A 19,231-nucleotide genomic window follows, 5' to 3' on the forward strand; every position below is an offset into this window, starting at 1 on the left:
TGTAGTAGGCCTACAAAATATGCACAGCAGAGAAAACACACTACAAAATATGTAGAGCTAAGAAAGCACACATACCCATCTCAGTACCATTGGATGCTGGACAGGGGTGCATCTGCTTGCTTTTGTGGGGGTATGCATGACTTCTGAAACCGGTCTGCATTTTTGTCTGTATACCCCAGTGGAAAATAAAGGGTTTTTGATATAACTACAACCTTGACTCGAAGGAGAGTGCTTTGGATTTAGTCAGTCATTCAATGAAGCCTTGGAATAATCAGATGTACCCCTTCTACCTGGAGAAAAGACTTTAGAGCACTCGTCTTTTTGCCACTGAAGTCGATTTATAAAATGCATTATTATTTCTGAATCCATTCATCATCTTTATCCCTAGACTACAAATTCAATTTTATACTTGCTGTATATCAAGTCTTTCAGTGTTTCCCCACAGCAATCATCGGAATTGTTGGCCATTTTGGATTTTCTTGTTCTCAGGGCACAGGAAACTAGGTTAGGATCAATCAGGTAATTTTAATTTGTAAATATCAACCAAAGGAGGATAATTTTAACAAGGTCTTGAAGTGAAGTTAACTCTCAGAATATCACAACTTGATTAACAAGGCTGTCCAACACAAAGATGAGATGGAGATCGGATGACTGAGGCTCAATTCGAAACAGGGAAGGCAGCTGTCCTTCCAGTGAGCTAACTGGACATCGAGTCATGAAGTGTGGATCGAAACGAAAAATTGCTTTATTTCCTCTCTCGGCAGTTGACTGCATTTGTGGGCGTAACGGGGATATTTGAGGTCAGCATCAGATGCTGACTTCGCTGCCTTGGTACCCAACATGCTGTGCACCACCTCCCTCTCAACCGGAAACCTGAAAAACAAACATGGCTACTACCCAAGCTACTACCTTATCATACTCTTTATTCTGACACTTACGTATGTAGATATTGAAAATCGAATGGATAAATCAACATTGTAGTATCTAAATATGATGTCGCTAGATCTATTTATAGCCTATTTTACGATTCCGCCGTCTAAGTTCATTCACCGTTCATATAGCATGCGCAAGCTAAGCGCTAACGTGATGAACGTAACTCCCGCCATAGAATCGCCGTAACATCAAATGCGCAAGGCAGCGCACTCGTTAGTGCCGTTCGTAACGGCTGCCTCATCAGCTAACTTCACCTATCTGATCAGTGATCTGTTTATGTAGGAGGAGAATCATTGAGTCACTGCCTCCCGTTTCGAATTGAGCCTTGGTGTACTGAAGTTGGGTCTCCTAAGGGGTCGTTGTCCCTCCTTCTTCTTCTGTTTTTGAGGTGTTTGCACGAAAAGTGCAATACAGCCATCTACAGCGCTAAGGGGACTCCATTTATTCTCAACCTCAGCACTCCGAAGGTCTCCAAACCATAGTCTCCTAAAGGGGCGTTCACCTGACATAAAGTGGATACCGGAAAAGAACTAGAATGACATATCTCTGTCTATAATATCTCTGACTTCACATAAGAGTAACAGGTTGAGCCTCAAAACACACATTAAAAACAGAAATAGGAATGTAATAAAATAAATCACATGTAAAAAAAATAACTAAGTCAGCATCATTGACATTGAAAGTTGATACAAATGCTAAAATGTGGAGGATACTCACTTACATAATGACACTTGATGAAATGAAAATAAATAGGCCTACTTACCTGAAGTGCCTGTTCTGCCAGTGATAAATGATGTCACAGAGGAACCTAATTATCTGATTGGCTCTCAGCAGTGTGGTGCCCTATAGAGAGTATTCTGCTGTTGTGCTCTCACTCTGTCTAACACTGAGTTCCTATGAGGTCCTGTCAACATGGTTGTATCAGGGATCTTTCTTATCCTTATTGGAATTATCCACACACAGGCCAAGAGTGAGTAAACCGACTCTATTTCTACTTGAAAATGTACTGTTTGTAAGCCATGCCATTTTTAAAGAAAGACACACTATTACTACCCAGTTTTTGGTTGGTCATCCATACAGAGAAAGACTTATTCAGTGTTACAGGGATCTAAAGATTTCTGAACATTTGCAAAGCTTAAAATATGTGTCTGGAGCTGTACATACCATGCCATCATATCACAATAGGCCTTGTTATTTAAGGCAAGGCAAGGCAAGGCAAGTTTATTTATATAGCGCATTTCATACACAGGTGCAACTCAATGTGCTTCACAAAGTTAACAAATGTAAATGAAAGGAAACAGGGAAGAAAGAAGGAAATGAATTAGAGTCAAAAAGCATTTAAAAACATTAAGATAAAACATAAGGTAAAAATAATAATAAAATAAAATAAAATAAAACAAATTAAATAAAAAATAAAAATAATAAGAATAAGTAATTTAAGCTAGGGGAAAGCATCTGAGAACAGCTTTGTCTTGAGTCTAGATTTAAAGCTATCAATAGTGGGTGCATTTTTTATGTCATCTGGAAGCTGGTTCCAAAGCTTTGAAGCATAGAAGCTAAAGGCTGCCTCTCCACACTTTGTTTTGACTTTTGGAATCACCAGCAAATTCTTCTCCGTTGACCTTAGTGACCTAGTTGGTGCATACAGCTGAAACATATCCAGTAGATATGTGGGTCCCATTCCATTTAGTGATTTAAACACAAGTAGCATAGCCTTAAAATCAATTCTGTAGCTTACTGGGAGCCAATGCAGCGATCTTAAAATTGGAGTAATGTGGTCGAACTTCCTTGTCTTTGTAAGAACCCTTGCAGCTGCGTTTTGTACAAGTTGAAGCTGTTTAATGGTTTTATTGGGGAGGCCAGTAAAAAGACTGTTACAGTAATCAACTTTACTAGAAATAAAGGCATGTATTAGCTTCTCCAGATCATGTTTAGACATCAGGCCCCTAAATTTAGAGACGTTTTTTATCTGATAAGATTTCATGTGACTGTTGAAGTTTAGGTCACTGTCAATGAGGACCCCAAGATTTTTAACTGTTTCCCTTGCTTTCAGTCCCTTCGTTTCAAGGATAGTAGCAATCTTTTGTCTCTCCTCTCTTTTCCCAAATATAATTACTTCAGTTTTATCTGTGTTCAGCTGGAGGAAATTGTGAGACATCCATTTGTTAATTTGGTCCATGCAATGATAGAGTGATTCAAGGGGGGTATAGTCATTTGGGGACATAGATAAGTAGAGCTGGGTATCATCCGCATAGCTATGGTAATTTATGGAGTTATTCTCGATAATGTGTCCCAGTGGCAACATATACAGATTGAACAGTAGTGGTCCCAGAATGGAGCCCTGGGGGACCCCACAATCCAGAGACATTGGTGATGAAGTATGTCTTCCAATGGCGACAAAAAAACTTCTTTGTTGTAAGTACGATTTTAACCAGTCGATCACTATGCCCGTAAAGCCAACCCAGTGTTCCAGTCTATGTAGTAGTATAGAATGATTAACTGTATCGAAAGCAGCACTCAAATCAAGAAGTACCAAGACGGATGATTTGCCAGCATCAGAATTCAATCTTATGTCATTCATAACTTTAATAAGAGCTGTTTCAGTGCTGTGGTAGGCACGGAAACCTGATTGAAACTTATCAAAATAGCTATTAGACATTAGAAAAGCAGTTAATTGGTTAAAAACAATTTTCTCTATTATTTTACCCATGAATGGTAAATTGGATATGGGCCTATAGTTGTTTAGTACCAGTGCATCCAGGTTGTTCTTTTTCAGTAAGGGTTTCACAACTGCTTCTTTCAGACAGCCTGGGAATATGCCTGTTTGTAGTGAGGTGTTGATGATCTGAAGTACATCTGATGATATTAGATTTAAGATGGATTTGAAGAAGGCTGTTGGTAAAATATCTAAGTCAGATGTAGAGGAGCTAAGACTTTGTACCGTTCTATTAAGAATGTCCACATCAACTAAATGAAAATTTCTCATGAGGTTAGGATTTAACTTCACCATAGCAAGCTGGTCTGAATCTTGGGTCGGTTGCACATGTGTGAGTATGTTTGCACGTATTTTTTCAATCTTTCCTTTGAAAAAGGATGCGAACTCATTGCATTTGCTGACTGAGAGGAACTCAGAGGGCATTAGATTTGGGGGCCTTGCTAGCTTTTCCACAGTGCCAAACAGGACACGTGCATTATTAATATTTCTGTTAATTATGTCAGAGAAAAAAGATTGTCTAGCTTTAGAAATTTCTTGGTTGTATTTCGAGAGTGTGTGTTTATAGATTTGGTAGTGGACTTCAAGTTTGGATTTACGCCACTGTCTTTCAGTTTAGATAAAACACTGAGTCACTTTCAGAGGTGGCCTAATTAAAAGTAGAAGTACATGTATGGTGAAGGAAACAACACTAACCCTCCTACCTCATGGGGTGGCTAGACTTTGTTACTGAAAAAACTAAATTCTAATAAGAAAACAACCAAATTTGATCCAACCAGCACAGAATGCAGGTACATCACTCTATAGTAACTGCAGACTACGGTAGTTACTCATTGCAGTTACCTCTGATCACAGTATAACCAGTCCACCTGCTGTCCAGCTAATGAAAATGAATGCCAGCAATGTAGACAATGCAGCCCTAATGTCATATTAACCAACACTAAGGGGTAATACTGTGTGTACGAGTTGAAAGGTTTTAATAGCCTGATGTTTGTGTTGTGAAATACAATTACACACACACTCCAAGATATTGCCCTCACTGATATGGTATTACTGTATATATGTTGTGTTTTTCAGTTGTACATGTGGACACTGCCTTACATGGCTGTTCAGACTCAGATGGAGAGAACATGTATGGCCTGGATGGGGAAGAGAAGCGCCATGCAGACTGGGAGGCTGGAAAGTATGTGATGACCCTGCCTGAGTTTGCTGTTCCATATGCGTATGAGAAGGGGACATACGAGAGAGCAGTTTAACGTCAGCAAGCCTGTAAAGCGAACCTGGACACTTGCATACAGTCTTACAAAAACCCACCAGAGCCACAGGGTGAGTCAGATTTACATCACTGTTTGATTTCAGCCACAAAAACATGGACAAATACTGCATTCGTGTTTGGAGGCTAAACATTGAGTGACTCTAAGACTTTAAACTTTGATTTACACAAACTGTTTGCATAAATCAGCAATGGTTACGTCCTGAGTCATTTGACCAACATCATAAAATGTTACGCATATCCTCTTTGGATGGAAATGTGAAGACCTTCTGGTAAGTTTTGAATTCACCTCTTTAAAAGTTTAATCCATATTTTTGTATAGTCTTAGGGACGTAGAGATCAAGCGCGACATGAGCGATTCTAGCAATGGAAGTAATTGCCTTTGAGTCACAACAAGAAAAGAGACAAAAGCAATTCGGGTGATAAGAGGTGATTTGCATGACTTGGAGACAGTTTAGTTAAACTCCAGCAAATATTGTGCAAATTACCTATGATGCGGTTCGGCGTCTGCCTCCACAGCCAATAGGAATGTTGGAATGCTTGCATTCTGCTTTTAACGGACATACTCTTCTATCACTCGCATTGCTCCTGCTGCACAGTCCAGTCTGTGTCGCTTGATCTTGTCGCGGTCGGTGTATTCGCCCGGTTAGAGGGGATTCATTGTCCGTCAACTGTGTTGTCATCATTCATAAGTACCTGATTCACAAATTATATATACAAGCATACAGATAAAGCTGATAAAAAATATGAATTGATTAAGGTCTTGTGGTGAAATCTCAAAGGCCTGCAGTTAGCACAATAAATGGCCGTTACGCCTTATGAACTGGCCGTTACGCCAGTTATGAACTGTTACGCCTCCATTAACTGTGTTGCTCATTAGCTATGACAGTTGTTATGATAGAGTTGTTATATGACACGGTTGTTATGACAGAATATGGTTTTGACACTTAAAATGCTTGTTAATGCTAAGCACTTTCAAACAAGTGTGTTTCAAATGTAGATGTGTATATAAAAGTATATATAAAAGTATATATAATGACACATAGGTTGCACCCGCCTCCGCTGCCAATCAACGAGAGCAGATGCGCACCACGGCAGGTGTGCCCTGTTATACAATACTGTATAATGCCATGTTGTCATGTCACCATCTCACACATGCAGTACATGTCCTCCTCAGCACCCCCGATGAGCTCCATCTACCCCAGAGATGATGTGCAGCTGGGCACTGCCAACACCCTCATCTGTCTGGTCCCCGGCTCACCGTGAAGTGGACCAGGAACAACAAGAACGTGACCCTGGGGACGAGTAGCAGCCAGCTCCGCATGAATCCTGATGACTATTCCTTCACTCAGTTCTTCACCCTCAAGTTCACTCCAAAAGAGAAGGACATCTACACCTGCACTGTGGAGCACTCAGCACTGGACAGGCCACTGACAAGAGAGTTTGGTAAAACACTCCCTGTGTTCGAGTTGTTGATTTATTGATCTTATAATTTAAAGGATAACTCCAGCCAGTTTCAACATGCATTTGTAATGNTCACACTACCCTTGACTTGTCAGTACCTGAGATTTATTTTTTTCCTCAGCCTTTTCCAAGATCCTGGACTCCGTTTCTCGATTCTTGTCGTTGCTAACCGTCTTAAGTCGGTCTTGAGTTGGTCGTAAGTTGCTCTTGAGTTGGTCTTAAGTTGCTCTTGAGTTGATCTTAAGTTGGTCTTCAGTTGGTCTTTAGACGCAAGACCGACCGAAGTCGCGACCAACCTTTGGACGTACGTACGTACGTTCTCAGACACGAGGAAGTCTTCGGAAATGCTTGGAGTGTCTCGCCTCAGCTCGGCTGCATTGGTCGCAATCAAAGTAGTGACGGCGTCATGATTCACGTGGCTGTCAGATACAATAATTACAACGCTATCAAAGTCCACAAATCTTTGTCAACACAACCGTGCCCTCAAAACCATCCCTCTTCGACAGCAGAAACCAAATAATGCATTACATGTCACAATGTCTTATATTTTATTCCGGTTTTGCTAAATCAATTTATGATAAGTCTTCAGTAACTTCTCTCAGAAACCGGTGGTTGGTGGATGAGTGGTTGTCATGCCTTGCCGGAGGGTAATAGCAATGATTCTAGACCCGAAGGGATAAATGTATGCATGGACTTTTAAATCTCTAACATCCATAATATTCTCCTCTGAGTCCACTTGAGTTCTAATTTTCACAATATGTTGTCGCAGTGGGAAACAAATACCCACGCGCGCACAACGTGGTCGGATTGAGCACACATTGTGAACATTTCTACTATGTCATTGTTGTCTATAGACTACGCTACACGAACTCCAACCCATCGCAACCCTGGGAAAAAAATGCAGCTTAATGAAATAATGTGAGGATAGCCTACTCTGAAAGGCATGCGACATCACATTGGGATCATTTGAATCATTGCACATTTACTTAACGCGGCCCGCTGTCATATGCGCGAGGCAGAGGGTTGAGAATATGGACACACACACACACACACACACACACTTGTCGCGCTGTCTTTGGGTCTCTGTTGTGGGTCAAATATATGTCTAACCGTTGTTACCCATATCTCTAACTTGAAGTGACTCAAGGCGCTTGCTGGAGAAAGCTCAGTCTTACTGTAGTTGATCAGATGTAGGCTATTTTTTTAAGCTTAAACTCTGTAAACCCCAAGGGATGCCTTCGGGCTGGCCTCTGACACTGCCAACACCCGAACGCATGTAGAAGAACTCTAAGTGCGAGACAACAGCGAGGTCCTTCCCCACGCAGAGTGGACAGTTCAATGATGTTTGAAATGATAACTGAAAGGAATCGATCATTCTAAAATATATATTTGGTTGTTTATGTCGTCTTCCTGCCTGCACGCCCTTACGCGCAAAATAGGCTACAAGAAAAATAATTGCCATTATGACCTTTACGCGTAAAGATGTGCAGGAAGGGATGATGCACGGAGGGTCCGTCAAACACAGTACACATGACATCTCCATGAAAGTCGTTAAATACTTGTCAACGCAATCATGTCACCGAAATCCATCCCCAATAACCAAATGTCGGTCTACATATCACTGTAGCATAATCACTCCAAATAACTACACAGAAATGGCCGGTGAAAGCGTGATGGCATGTATACTATCCTAATTCTCACTTGCTGGTGGTAACTGGTAACATATCCATTTCGGCTGAATTTTAAATTAAGCGCAGGTGCCTTATCTGCACAACAGTATATCCAGTATATCCACTTCCACTCATCTCTCTCTCTCTCTCTCTCTCTCTCTCTCTCTCTCTCTCTCTCACTGTGTGTGTGTGTGTGTGTGTGTGTGTGTGTGTGTGTGCGCGCGCATCCAGGCTGGCGCGCGCGCAATTCGGGCATATTCGCAACTCTCTGCCTCCTCTCCCTCGTGCGCAGTGACAGTGGACCGTGTGGCTGACGCCATTGCGAAGTTATTTGGCGCGATTTTATTGTGCAGTGATATGTACAGCGACATTTGGTTATTGGGGTGGATTTTGGGGACATGATTGTCTTCACAGGTATTTAACGACTTTCATAAAGATGTCATGTGTAGCCTACTGTGTTTGACGCACCTTTCAATCTTCCTGCACATCTTCAGGCACAATGCTCTTAATGGCAATTCTTTTTCTTGTGGCCTACGTTGGACGTAAGGACTTGCTGGCAGGAAGACGGCATACACAACCAAATATATTTAAAATTGTCTAATCATTGGACATTTTGTGTGGTAAAAGTTAGACGCTTGTGCACTTGGTGGCAGTAATCAATCACTGTCACTTGAACTCTGCCTGAACCTGCCCCAAGACGCTGAAATGTCAGGAGCAAGACCAACTTAAGAACAACTTAAGACCAACTCAAGACCAAGCCGGAAGACTGTCTTACGAGCGACTTAAGACCTTGGTTACAACGTTGGTCTTAAGAACGAACAAAATGGCTAACGTCGTTAGCAAAGGCACTGTCGAGAAACGACCCCCAGGTCATTGTAATGGGGGCAGGTGTTTGTTTACATTAAGGAAAAAAAAAAGTTTTTATTTATTCCCAAAAGCATCCAAAAGGTTATGCAACATCAGCAGACAACTAGCAAGCAGCGATACCTTTTGGGAAAATATTTGGAGTAGGCCTATGTTAAGAAAGCTTTTAATGTAAACAAAATCTCCCCCCATAAGAATAGCTCAGATCTCGGAAAGGGCTGAGCCAAAAAATGCAGCGACACCGGGTACTGAGAAGTCAAGGGTAGTGAGAGCAATACAACAGTATTTTGAAATTGGCTGAACTGCTCCTTTAAAGGTGCAGGTTTGATGATTCATGTACAAATAGAAGGAAACTGTGTGAGTGAGTGAATAATAATCAGGTCTGTCTCTGTTCAATCTTTTCTCCTCCAGAGGTTGAGGTGCCTCCTGGAGCCAGTGTTGGTACGTCTGTGTTCTGTGGAGTGGGACTGACCCTGGGGCTGCTGGGAGTGGCTACCGGAACATTCTTGCAGGTCAAGGCAAGCCAGTGCAACTGAACATTTATTTGTAACAAAGGGGTAATTCCTCGCACTTCTGCTTTATCATCTGGTGCATCGACGGGACAGAGGCAGGAAGTCTTCACTGGAGAGACAACACCGGAGCAGCACAGATATGATTCTTTTGTTATTATTATTTTTTATTACTATCTCTTTTTTTATTCAAGTGGACAACATGAACTTGAATAAAAAACAAAAAAGAATGACATCTGTGCTGCTCCGGTGTTGTCTCATTTATGTGCACATAATATGTAGCTGTTTATTTTAGTTGTCGTGGCAAGCTCCCTGTTCCAGCCAGTCTTTCCTTGTTTGGAATAGTGAACTTGTAGGCCTGTAGCTTGGTTGCCTTATTGTGGCTGGCATAGCAACTTCTCTAGTGTATCACCTGTCGACTGATAAACGTACCTCTACATACATTGTGAACAACTATATTGTGGGCTGTGATTTTCTTTAGTTTTGTTATTGATATGTATATCTGTGTGTGTTTGTTGTGTTATCTGTTTCACAATATAGTGTTTTCTAAACCACTGGCTGTCTCAGCCAAATACTGTTTTTCACTAATTGGGGCGCCACTGAGGGCTGCCCCCTTGCACGGGTGAGGCATAAATGCAATTTCGTTGTGTGCAGTGTTCACTTGTGTGCTGTGGAGTGCTGTGTCACAATGACAATGGGAGTTGGAGTTTCCCAATGGGGCTTTCGGGCTTTAATTATCCAGCCTGTAATGCGGACTACTGCTGTCAAGGGTAATACCTGTGAAACTGAGAGTTGCATGCCAAGACCCGCCTGTGATTTGTTTACGCACATGTTGGTTATGAAAAGAGAAAATAAAGGAAAAAATGATATGTGTTGAAACAGCTGTGTCCTCAAGCTTATTCTGAACCTGTCGGGGAAATCTTTGGTACCCCTGTGGAAAGAGAGAGCAGCTTTAAGTATCTAGACTAGGTGTCAACATTTCTGAAGATCTGTCTTGGTCACCTCACATGAAAAAGGCTAGGCAGCGTCTGTACCACCTCAGGAGGCTAAGAAAGTTCAAAATTCCATCTGAGATGCAGAAGTCCTTCTACACTGTCACAATTGAATCAGTAATTACGGGAAGCATAACAACGTGGTATGGCAACTGCACAGCTCAGGATAACACAGCCCTGCATAGAGTAGCGCTGCACGATACTCTAGAAGGGCAAAGACACGAGCAAAAAGGATTACCCAGTCATTCTATGTTTAAGGCTGCCCTCAGGAAGACTGTTTTCCATAAAATGCAGGACAGAGATACTGTGCAAGAGTTTTTTTCCCCTCAAGCCATCCGCTTCTTAAACTCCTAGAACTTTTTCTTTTACAATAATAATTCTTCACCTTCTTTTTATATTTATTGTTTGAAATTATTATTATTATTTATCCTACACAGCAGAGAGCAGTTGTGACCTTAATTTCACTGCAAATTGTGCAAGCACAAGAAAGCATGTGACAAATAAAGATCTTGAATTTTGGATCTTGAAATTGTTTTGTAGGCCTACAGTTACTCCAGGGTTGTCTCACCTTTGATGAAATGTTGACAATGACACGGAGGAAATGTGGCATTCAGTTCAGTAGAAGAGTTTGGTCAACAGTCTGCTAATTCTGTAAGTAAGGTTGATGGGACACCAACCTGTTCATGACGACCAAAGTATTGTATGTGTGATTGCTGTCCTCTGGGGTGAAGGAAATGGAAGTACAAGCACCAGACGCTGTGCATTGTAAACAGTAGCCAACTCATATTTTGGCGAGCTAATTGCCATGCTCAGCTGTCACTTCCAGCGAGGGCACAGTGTATAGTGCTCAAAATTTTCCACAACACTATGCACTAAAGACCCCAGTGCACTGTGTGCACTGACTGTCAGTGCACTGATAAAAGTGTGTCATTTGAGACACAGCCTGTGGCACACAAGTGTGGCCATGCTAAAAGGCTAGCATCTACTACTCTATATCCTTGTCATGAGGGTAGCTTCTTAGTGCAGGTCGCCAGCAGGCCTATTCACTATTTGCTGTAAATACTCAACTGCATCATAGCAACATTGCTATGACATTACCAAGAGCCAACTCATAATATATTAACATTTAATGTTATATATAACATTTCTATTTTATATCTCCCTTATATATTTTCTCCCTTATATAGCCTACTTCTTGGTCTTCTGTATGTACCTGTATGTCGTCTACTTTTGCACTAGTATGTATGTTACTGCTGCAGCACATGAATTTCCCCACTGTGGGATAATAAAGGGCACACTTACTTACTTAGGCGGCCTACTTTAATATACCACATTTTTCCTAAATTAGTAGACTTTAGTTCCAGCATTAGGGCGCGATCACACAGACCGCGGATTCTACAGTAGGAGGTGGATGTGTGCTATTGTTTGTCAATGTCTAATATCAGCGCAAAGCGGGTTGCGTATTCTCCGCCTCTCCGCGCCGGTGTTCTGTAAAATACTCCTACATGTCAGATAATCCTACAAACCCCTATTGGGCATGCGTAGGCCATGAAACGTCAACACCAGTTGATCCTAAGACTGTGCAATATTACCGGAGAACAGATAAATACAGTACTTAAATTTACAATTGACACTACAATTGTGTGTTTATTATCGTTATTTGTGTATGTGTGTCTTAGAAATTGAAGTGTGACCCTGGCAACTTAGCTAAATGACTCGTTCTGCTAGCCGTTTTGCTAACTTTAATAAAATCCAGGTTTTTGGTAGTAGGACTTGTATCCATGACCATGCGGTGGTCACGGTGTGGTAATTTGATGTTAACTGTGAATCACACTTTCTCATGTCCATTCTGAATTTCTCTCCTGAAGAGACAATAAAGGATAATCTAATCTAATAATAATCTAATCGCGCATCGCAGATTGTAGGCAGAAATCTGTCTGATCGCGCCCTTACAGTACATGCATTTATCTTGAACAAAATCTTTGTGACAGTATTTAAACTTTCTATTTATGGATGCCTATTATTAGCCAGGCCAGGCCACGCCCTCCTAGTGACGCAACACCTCCAGCATCTCGAAGAAGTCAAGTCAGGTCAAGTCTCGAAGAGATTTGAAAGTCGATAATAATCATACTAGCCTATTCAGCGTCCTCCTGTCCAAGCAAAGTTCTGCATAGTAACTACTGACAACTAAATGCTGATTGGTCCTTTCCCACGTGTGTCATCTTCAGCCTTCTCTTTCTCTCAGTGTGTTTCCCAGAGCCACTCAGAGTGCTAAATCATGGCCACATTACAATACTTTGTCTGTGCACTGATCCTCCTGTCTCTGTCACTGGGTAGGTCCACTTCCACTTTCTTTACGCTTATTATACATGTAGAATAGAGTATCAAAAATATTTTATTAATCCTATAAAGTAAAGTGAATTAGTCTCAAGCCCTCCACATGTACTGCTTAAAATAATGTGTTTATTTTTGCTATATGATTTTAGTATGCCTTACTACAGTGTGCTGTAGGTTCATTGGTTAACCCGTTAAGCCACGCCGTTATAAATTAGCTGTTACCAGAATGGCAATGATCATGTCATAGTGCATCACTAAAGGGTTATGTGTTATGTCATAGTATTGTAGTACTATGGTATTTAACTTTTCAATGCCTATTACAGCGTGCCTCATGGCATGCATTAAGGGGCTACAGATGAATCAATGCTGTGTTTCTCGTGGTTGTGTACTAGTGAACTAGTGTACTGATTATTCATACTGGCGGTGATACTGACCATGTCTTGCCTGCAGATGGAGCCAATGGATATTACTACGCATGTGCAGAACAGTGCCATTTCACCTCCCCAGACCAGAGTCATCTGGAGTTTACCCAAACCCTTTGGTTTAATAAGGCTGAATATCTGCGCTTTAATAGCACCACTGGGAAGTATGAAGGCTACTCGGCACACGGAGTGTACAATGCAGCCCTGCGCAACACAGATAAAGTCTTTCTAGCACGGATGCGGGCAGAGAAGGAGAGATACTGCAGGCCCAATAACCAGCTAGACATTGATAACATACTGACACAGACAGGTGGGTAGATGGTAAAAACATGACATGCTCAAGAGGGGGAATCAGTACCTATAATTCATTATCACCTAATTCTCTCTCTAGGGGGGGGGAAGTATTTATTATTTTTCATCATTTATATTTAAGACTTAAAATATTTATTAGTGCCGTAACTCTCAGGTGAGATGGGCAAAACAGATAATATTGCTCATAGTGGTCAAGAATTGTGAAGTTAATAGACCAATCATCAATGAAATATTTATGTATCTGTATCTGCATGCACATAAAATATAAAATATAAAGTAGTAATATAAAATCAACTAAAATCTTTTGTGTGTAATTGAATATCATACTGACAAGCATGACATACTTCACATATGACATAGTTCATATATGTTTTTTTTTTGCTGAAAGTGTTGACATTGTTTAAACTAAAATGAATGAAAGTTTAACCACCTGACCATTGTCCTAACAATATATTTATCACAATAGAAAACATTGATGAGGATGTAACAACCAACCAATATCACACCAACATTACATACATCAGATCAGTGGAGATACATGTAATGCAGAAAACTTGCCAGTCTAGCCATTTTAACATATGCATATGAAATACAGTGCATGTCCATAATCCAGATAAATACTGTTGTGTTTCAGCTGAGCCACAGGTGAAGTTGAGACTGACAAAGGCGTCCGGTAGTGGCCATCCAGCCATGCTGGTGTGCAGCGCCTACAACTTCTACCCCAAGATGATCAAGCTGACCTGGTACAGAGATGGGCAGGAGGTGACTGGTGACGTGATATCCAGTGAGGAGCTGGCGGATGGGGACTGGTACTACCAGATCCACTCCCACCTGGAGTTCACCCCCAAAGCTGGAGAGAAGATCTCCTGTGAGGTGCACCACACCAGCCTCAAGGAGCCTCTTGTGGTCCACTGGGGTGAGGACAATCATCATTCTCACTCTGTTATTAAAAAAAGTGCGCACACACACACACACACACACACACACACACACACACACATGCACACTGAACGCAAATATAAGTTGCCAAATATACATGGATTTTCAATGTTCCCCCAGACTCCTCCATGCCTGAGCCTGAGAGGAATAAGATTGCCATTGGGGCAGCAGGCCTGGTGCTGGGGTTCGTCGTCACTGCTGCTGGCTTCATCTACAAACCCCAACTCCGCAGAAGTTGGGACGCAATGTAAATTGTGAATAATAACAAAATACTGCCATTTTCAGAAGTCTGGTTCTGACCTTAGTGGGAGAACGGTACAAAGAAAACATATCAGCCATCAAAACTGACCAAAATTATTGTTTTGGGGGATATTCATGAATATGTAAATCCAACGTGTCTCAAAAGAGTTGGGACGGGGACAATAAAAGGCCGCAAATGTCGAGGAAGACTAAAAACAAAACAAAAGACAACACTTAACAGTTAATAGCATTAACCGATGAGATGATTTTATATACAGTGAGTCCAATATGTATTTGATCCCTTGCTGATTTTGTTGGTTTGCCTACTAACAAAGACATGATCAGTCAATAAATGTTATGATAATATGTATTCTAATATGGAGAGACAGAATATCAAAAAGAAAATCCAGAAATTAATTTAAGAGAATATATATTAATTTAGCTCCATTTCATCGAGCAAAATAAGTATTTGATCCCCTGCCAACTGATTACAGTTCTGGGCCCACAGACCAGATGGGCACTTTCGATCAACTTGTCATCTGAATCAAAGACACCTGTACATACTAACATGCATAAAAGAGACATTGAATCAGCAGAATCAGTCCATAGTATGAGTGAATCAATCACACTCCAACCTCACCAGCATGGTCCAAACCACAGAGTGGTCAAATGATATCAGGGACCCGATTTTAGACCTGAACAAAGATTAAATGCCATACAAAGCCACAAGAAAGAGACTAGCTATTAATGACCCAGCTGTTGATGCATTTCTTCCAAAATGTGAGAAATACAAAATGACTATCCATCAGCCTGTCTGGGGTTCTATACAAGATTTGACCTTTTGTAGGGATTTGATAATCATGAGAACTGAAAGAAATCACCCTAGAGCTGTACGGGATGAACTAGGCAATGATATCAAAGCTACTGGGACCAAAATCACTGAGAAAACTACTGGTAGCACTTAATGCCACAGACGTTTAAAATCCTGTAGTGCACACATGGTACCTCTACTTCAGAAGGAACCTGTGCAGTCCCACTTGAGGTTTGCCAACGGACATCAGACTGGTTTAGGATATGATACGGAGGTGCTGTAGTCAGATGAAACCAAAATCAAGCTGTTTGGCATTATCACAATTCAATGTGTTTTGAGAAAGAGTACTGCTGTCTATGATCCCAAGAATACCCTCCTCACCATCATGCATGAAAGTGGTATCATTATGGTTTGAGGGTGTTTGTCTGGCCAAGGCACAGGACAACTTCACATCGTCAACGAATGGATGGGGGGAGACATGTAATGTGCAATCCTGAGTGCAAACGTCCTTCCCTCCACCACTACACTGAAGGGTGGGCCATTTTTGGATCTCCCAACATGACAATAATACACAACATACAGTCAAAGCAACAAAGGAGTGGCTCAACAAGAAGCATATTAATGTTGTGAAGTGGCCTAGACAGTCTCCAAATATTAACCCTATAGTAATTCTATGGAGAGAACTGAACCTCCCATTTGCCAAGCTACAGCCACAAACTATTAATGTTTTAGAGATAATGTGCAAAGAAAAATGGGCAAAAATATTTTCTACTATATGCACAAACATTGTCATCAACTAAAAGAAGCATCTTACCTCAGTGCTAGACAACTAGGGCTTTGCCACAAAGCACTTTATATTCTTTAGCTAGAGGGGTCAAATACTTATTTGCCTAAATTAAATACAAATAAATTAAAATATATTAATTTAAGTTATTTTCTGGAATTTCTTTTTGATATTCTGTCTCTCCATGTTTGAATACATATTATCATGAATTTTATAGACTGATCATGTCTTTATTAGTGGGCAAACCGGTGTCACGAAACACAGACTCAAGGCACAGGAGGTCAGTTTTCAGATTTTACTTGATGGTTTGCAGGAATTCATACAGTGAAACAGAAACTGGACTCATCAACGCTCAGAGGATACACTTGGCAAAAATGGAGATTAACGTAGGAGTAAGGCATTCGGTCCAAATGAAAATAAAGCAGAGTCCAACAATTCAATAAGATCAAAAGTCCAAAATGAAACTTAACTTCAGGGATTCTTCTTGGGAGATTCAAACGGCAAGGAGCTTGGAGTCCGTGTAGCTCAAGACGAAGCCAGACAAAGAATGAACAAAGACAGGGGTTTACATAGGGCTGGCAATTAAGAAAACAAGGGGCAGGTGAGAGGTTTGGTAATGGGGTAACGAGGGTAACAGGTGGCCAATTAGTAATCAGGGGAGAGTGAGCGTGAAGCTGTGGTTTCAGGTGATTGGAGAGAGGGCGTGATTGGTGGAGAGCCTGGTGTGGCTGTGACATTACCCCCCCCTCCAGGAGGCACTCCCGAGGACGAGGGACCTCGGCGGCGCGGTCGACCCCTACCACGGGGGGCTGGTCGGCTGGGGTGGGTCATATGAAAGTCGACGAGCATGGTGGGGTCCAAGATATCAACTCGGGGAACCCACGACTGATCTTCAGGGCCATAACCTTCCCAGTCGACCAAATACTCCAGACGACCTCTGCGGCGCCGAGAGTCAAGGATGGTCTTGACCGCATAGACGGGACCCTCGTCCAGGAGGAGTGGCAGTGGAGGATCCGCAATCACACCAGGCTCTGTGGGAGAAGAAGAGACAGGTGAATGAAAGGGTTTGAATGAAAGCAAGACATGAAAAGCTGGATGAATCTTGTAACTAGGAGGCAACTGCAACTTGAAGGTGACTGGATTTATCTTCTGTGTGACAGTGAAGGGGCCAATATATCTGGGACTTAGCTTTTTACAGGGGAGACGCATTCTGATGTCTCTGGTCGACAGCCACACCTTCTGCCCGACCGCATACTCGAATGGAGGGGACCTGCGGATGTCAGCGTGGTGCTTCTGACGGCGGACTGCCCTCTGCAGGTGGTGGTGAGCCTTGTTCCAGACTCTCTGGCTTTCCCGGTGCCATGCGTCAACTGCTGGGACGTTAGATGATTCATCAGACCAAGGGAAGAGAGGTGGTTGGTAACCGAGCATGCACTGGAAAGGGGTAAGGCCAGTGGAGGGTTGGTGCAGGGAGTTTTGTGCATACTCGGCCCAGGGGAGGAACTGGGCCCAGCTGTTTTGGCGGTCATGGCAGAATGTGCGTAGGAATCGTCCGATTTCCTGGATCTTCCGCTCAGTTTGGCCGTTGGTTTGAGGGTGATAACCCGAGGAGAGGCTAACAGTTACTCCCAACTTTTGCAGGAAGGCCCGCCAGAATCGAGAGATGAACTGGGGCCCCCGGTCCGACACAATGTCCTCTGGAAGGCCGAAGTTCCGAAAGACGTGTGTGAACAATGCGTCAGCTGTGTCTGCTGCTGTTGGAAGGCTCTTCATTGGAATCAGTTTGCAGGCCTTTGAGAACCTGTCTACGATGACAAGAACACAGGTGCTGCCATTGGAAGGAGGGAGATCCGTGATGAAATCTACACCTAGGTGTGACCAGGGCCTTTGTGGAATGGGTAATGGGACAAGTTTGCCTGCCGGCAAGTGGCGTGGACTCTTGGACATTGCACATGCTGAACAGGGGGTGACGAATTGACGGACATCCTTTGCCATTCCAGGCCACCAATAGCGGTTCTGGAGAACAGTGAGAGTGGCATTGGCACCAGGGTGTCCGGTCCCAAGAGATGAGTGGGCAGCAGTGAGGAGTGGACTGCGTAGACTTTTGGGAACATAGACATGGGAAGCTGGAGCATTAGCCGGAGCAGGGTCAGTCTGGGTGGCAGCTCGAATCTGGGCATCAATTGCCCACAGTATGGGGCTCACAATGATCTCTGGGGGCAGTATTGGCTCAGGGGGGTCAGTGTCTTCTTCAGAGTTGTGAAGACGGGAGAGGGCATCTGCTCGAACATTTTTGGAACCAGCACGGTAGGTAATTGTGAATTGGAAGCGTGTGAAGAACAGGGCCCACCTTGCTTGTCTGGGATTCAATCTTTTGGCCTGACGGAGGTATTCCAGGTTTTTGTGGTCAGTGAGGACAGTGAATGGGTGCTTGGCCCCCTCCAGCCAGTGACGCCACTCCTCCAAGGCAAGCTTAATGGCGAGCAGTTCTCTATCACCGACGTCATAGTTGCGCTCTACAGCTGTGAGCTTCTTGGAGAAGTAGGCGCAAGGGTGGAGGCGATGAGATTCTTTTTGGACCTGGGACAGAATGGCTCCAACTCCAGATGTAGATGCGTCAACTTCCACCACAAATGCTCTCTCAGGGTCTGGATGGCAGAGGATGGGTGCTGTGGTGAATGCTCTCTTGAGCTGGTCGAATGCCAGTGTGGCTTCTGAGTTCCAGGCCAGGGATTTGGGTTTGTTACGGAGGAGGGAGGTCAATGGGGAAGTTAGCATACTGTAGTTGTGGATAAAGCGTCGATATAAGTTTGCAAAGCCCAGGAAACGCTGGAGCTCTTTGATGGTCTGCGGACGAGGCCAGGACTGCACTGTTTCCACTTTCCCATCATCCATACTCACTCCTTGTGGGCTGACGTCATATCCCAGGAACTGGACTGTGGTCTGGTGGAATGCACACTTCTCCGCT

At 42.7% G+C, this 19,231-nt stretch overlaps 1 protein-coding gene and 1 pseudogene across 1 annotated transcript; both read left to right on the forward strand.

Moving 5' to 3' along the window:
* Window positions 1-1,817: 1,817 nt before the first annotated feature.
* Window positions 1,818-9,453, forward strand: LOC134446165 (RLA class II histocompatibility antigen, DP alpha-1 chain-like; annotated as a pseudogene).
* A 4,658-nt stretch (window positions 9,454-14,111) lies between these two features.
* LOC134446167 (rano class II histocompatibility antigen, A beta chain-like) lies at window positions 14,112-14,694 on the forward strand. Its single transcript, XM_063195471.1, has 2 exons — window positions 14,112-14,405; window positions 14,549-14,694. The coding sequence occupies exons 1-2, from the start codon at window positions 14,180-14,182 to the stop codon at window positions 14,677-14,679; spliced, it is 357 nt and encodes a 118-aa protein (XP_063051541.1). The 5' UTR covers window positions 14,112-14,179; the 3' UTR covers window positions 14,680-14,694.
* The last annotated feature ends 4,537 nt before the right edge of the window (window positions 14,695-19,231 follow it).

The sequence above is a fragment of the Engraulis encrasicolus genome, chromosome 3, assembly GCF_034702125.1.
Source record: "Engraulis encrasicolus isolate BLACKSEA-1 chromosome 3, IST_EnEncr_1.0, whole genome shotgun sequence".
NCBI lineage: Eukaryota > Metazoa > Chordata > Actinopteri > Clupeiformes > Engraulidae > Engraulis > Engraulis encrasicolus.

Excerpts from the sequence above, each read along its gene's own strand:
- LOC134446167 (XM_063195471.1), top strand. The coding sequence starts at position 14,180 with ATGCTGGTGTGCAGCGCCTACAACTTCTACCCCAAGATGATCAAGCTG. Across the intron at positions 14,406-14,548 it reads GCCTCTTGTGGTCCACTGGG|ACTCCTCCATGCCTGAGCCT; the intron begins GTGAGGACAATC and ends ATGTTCCCCCAG.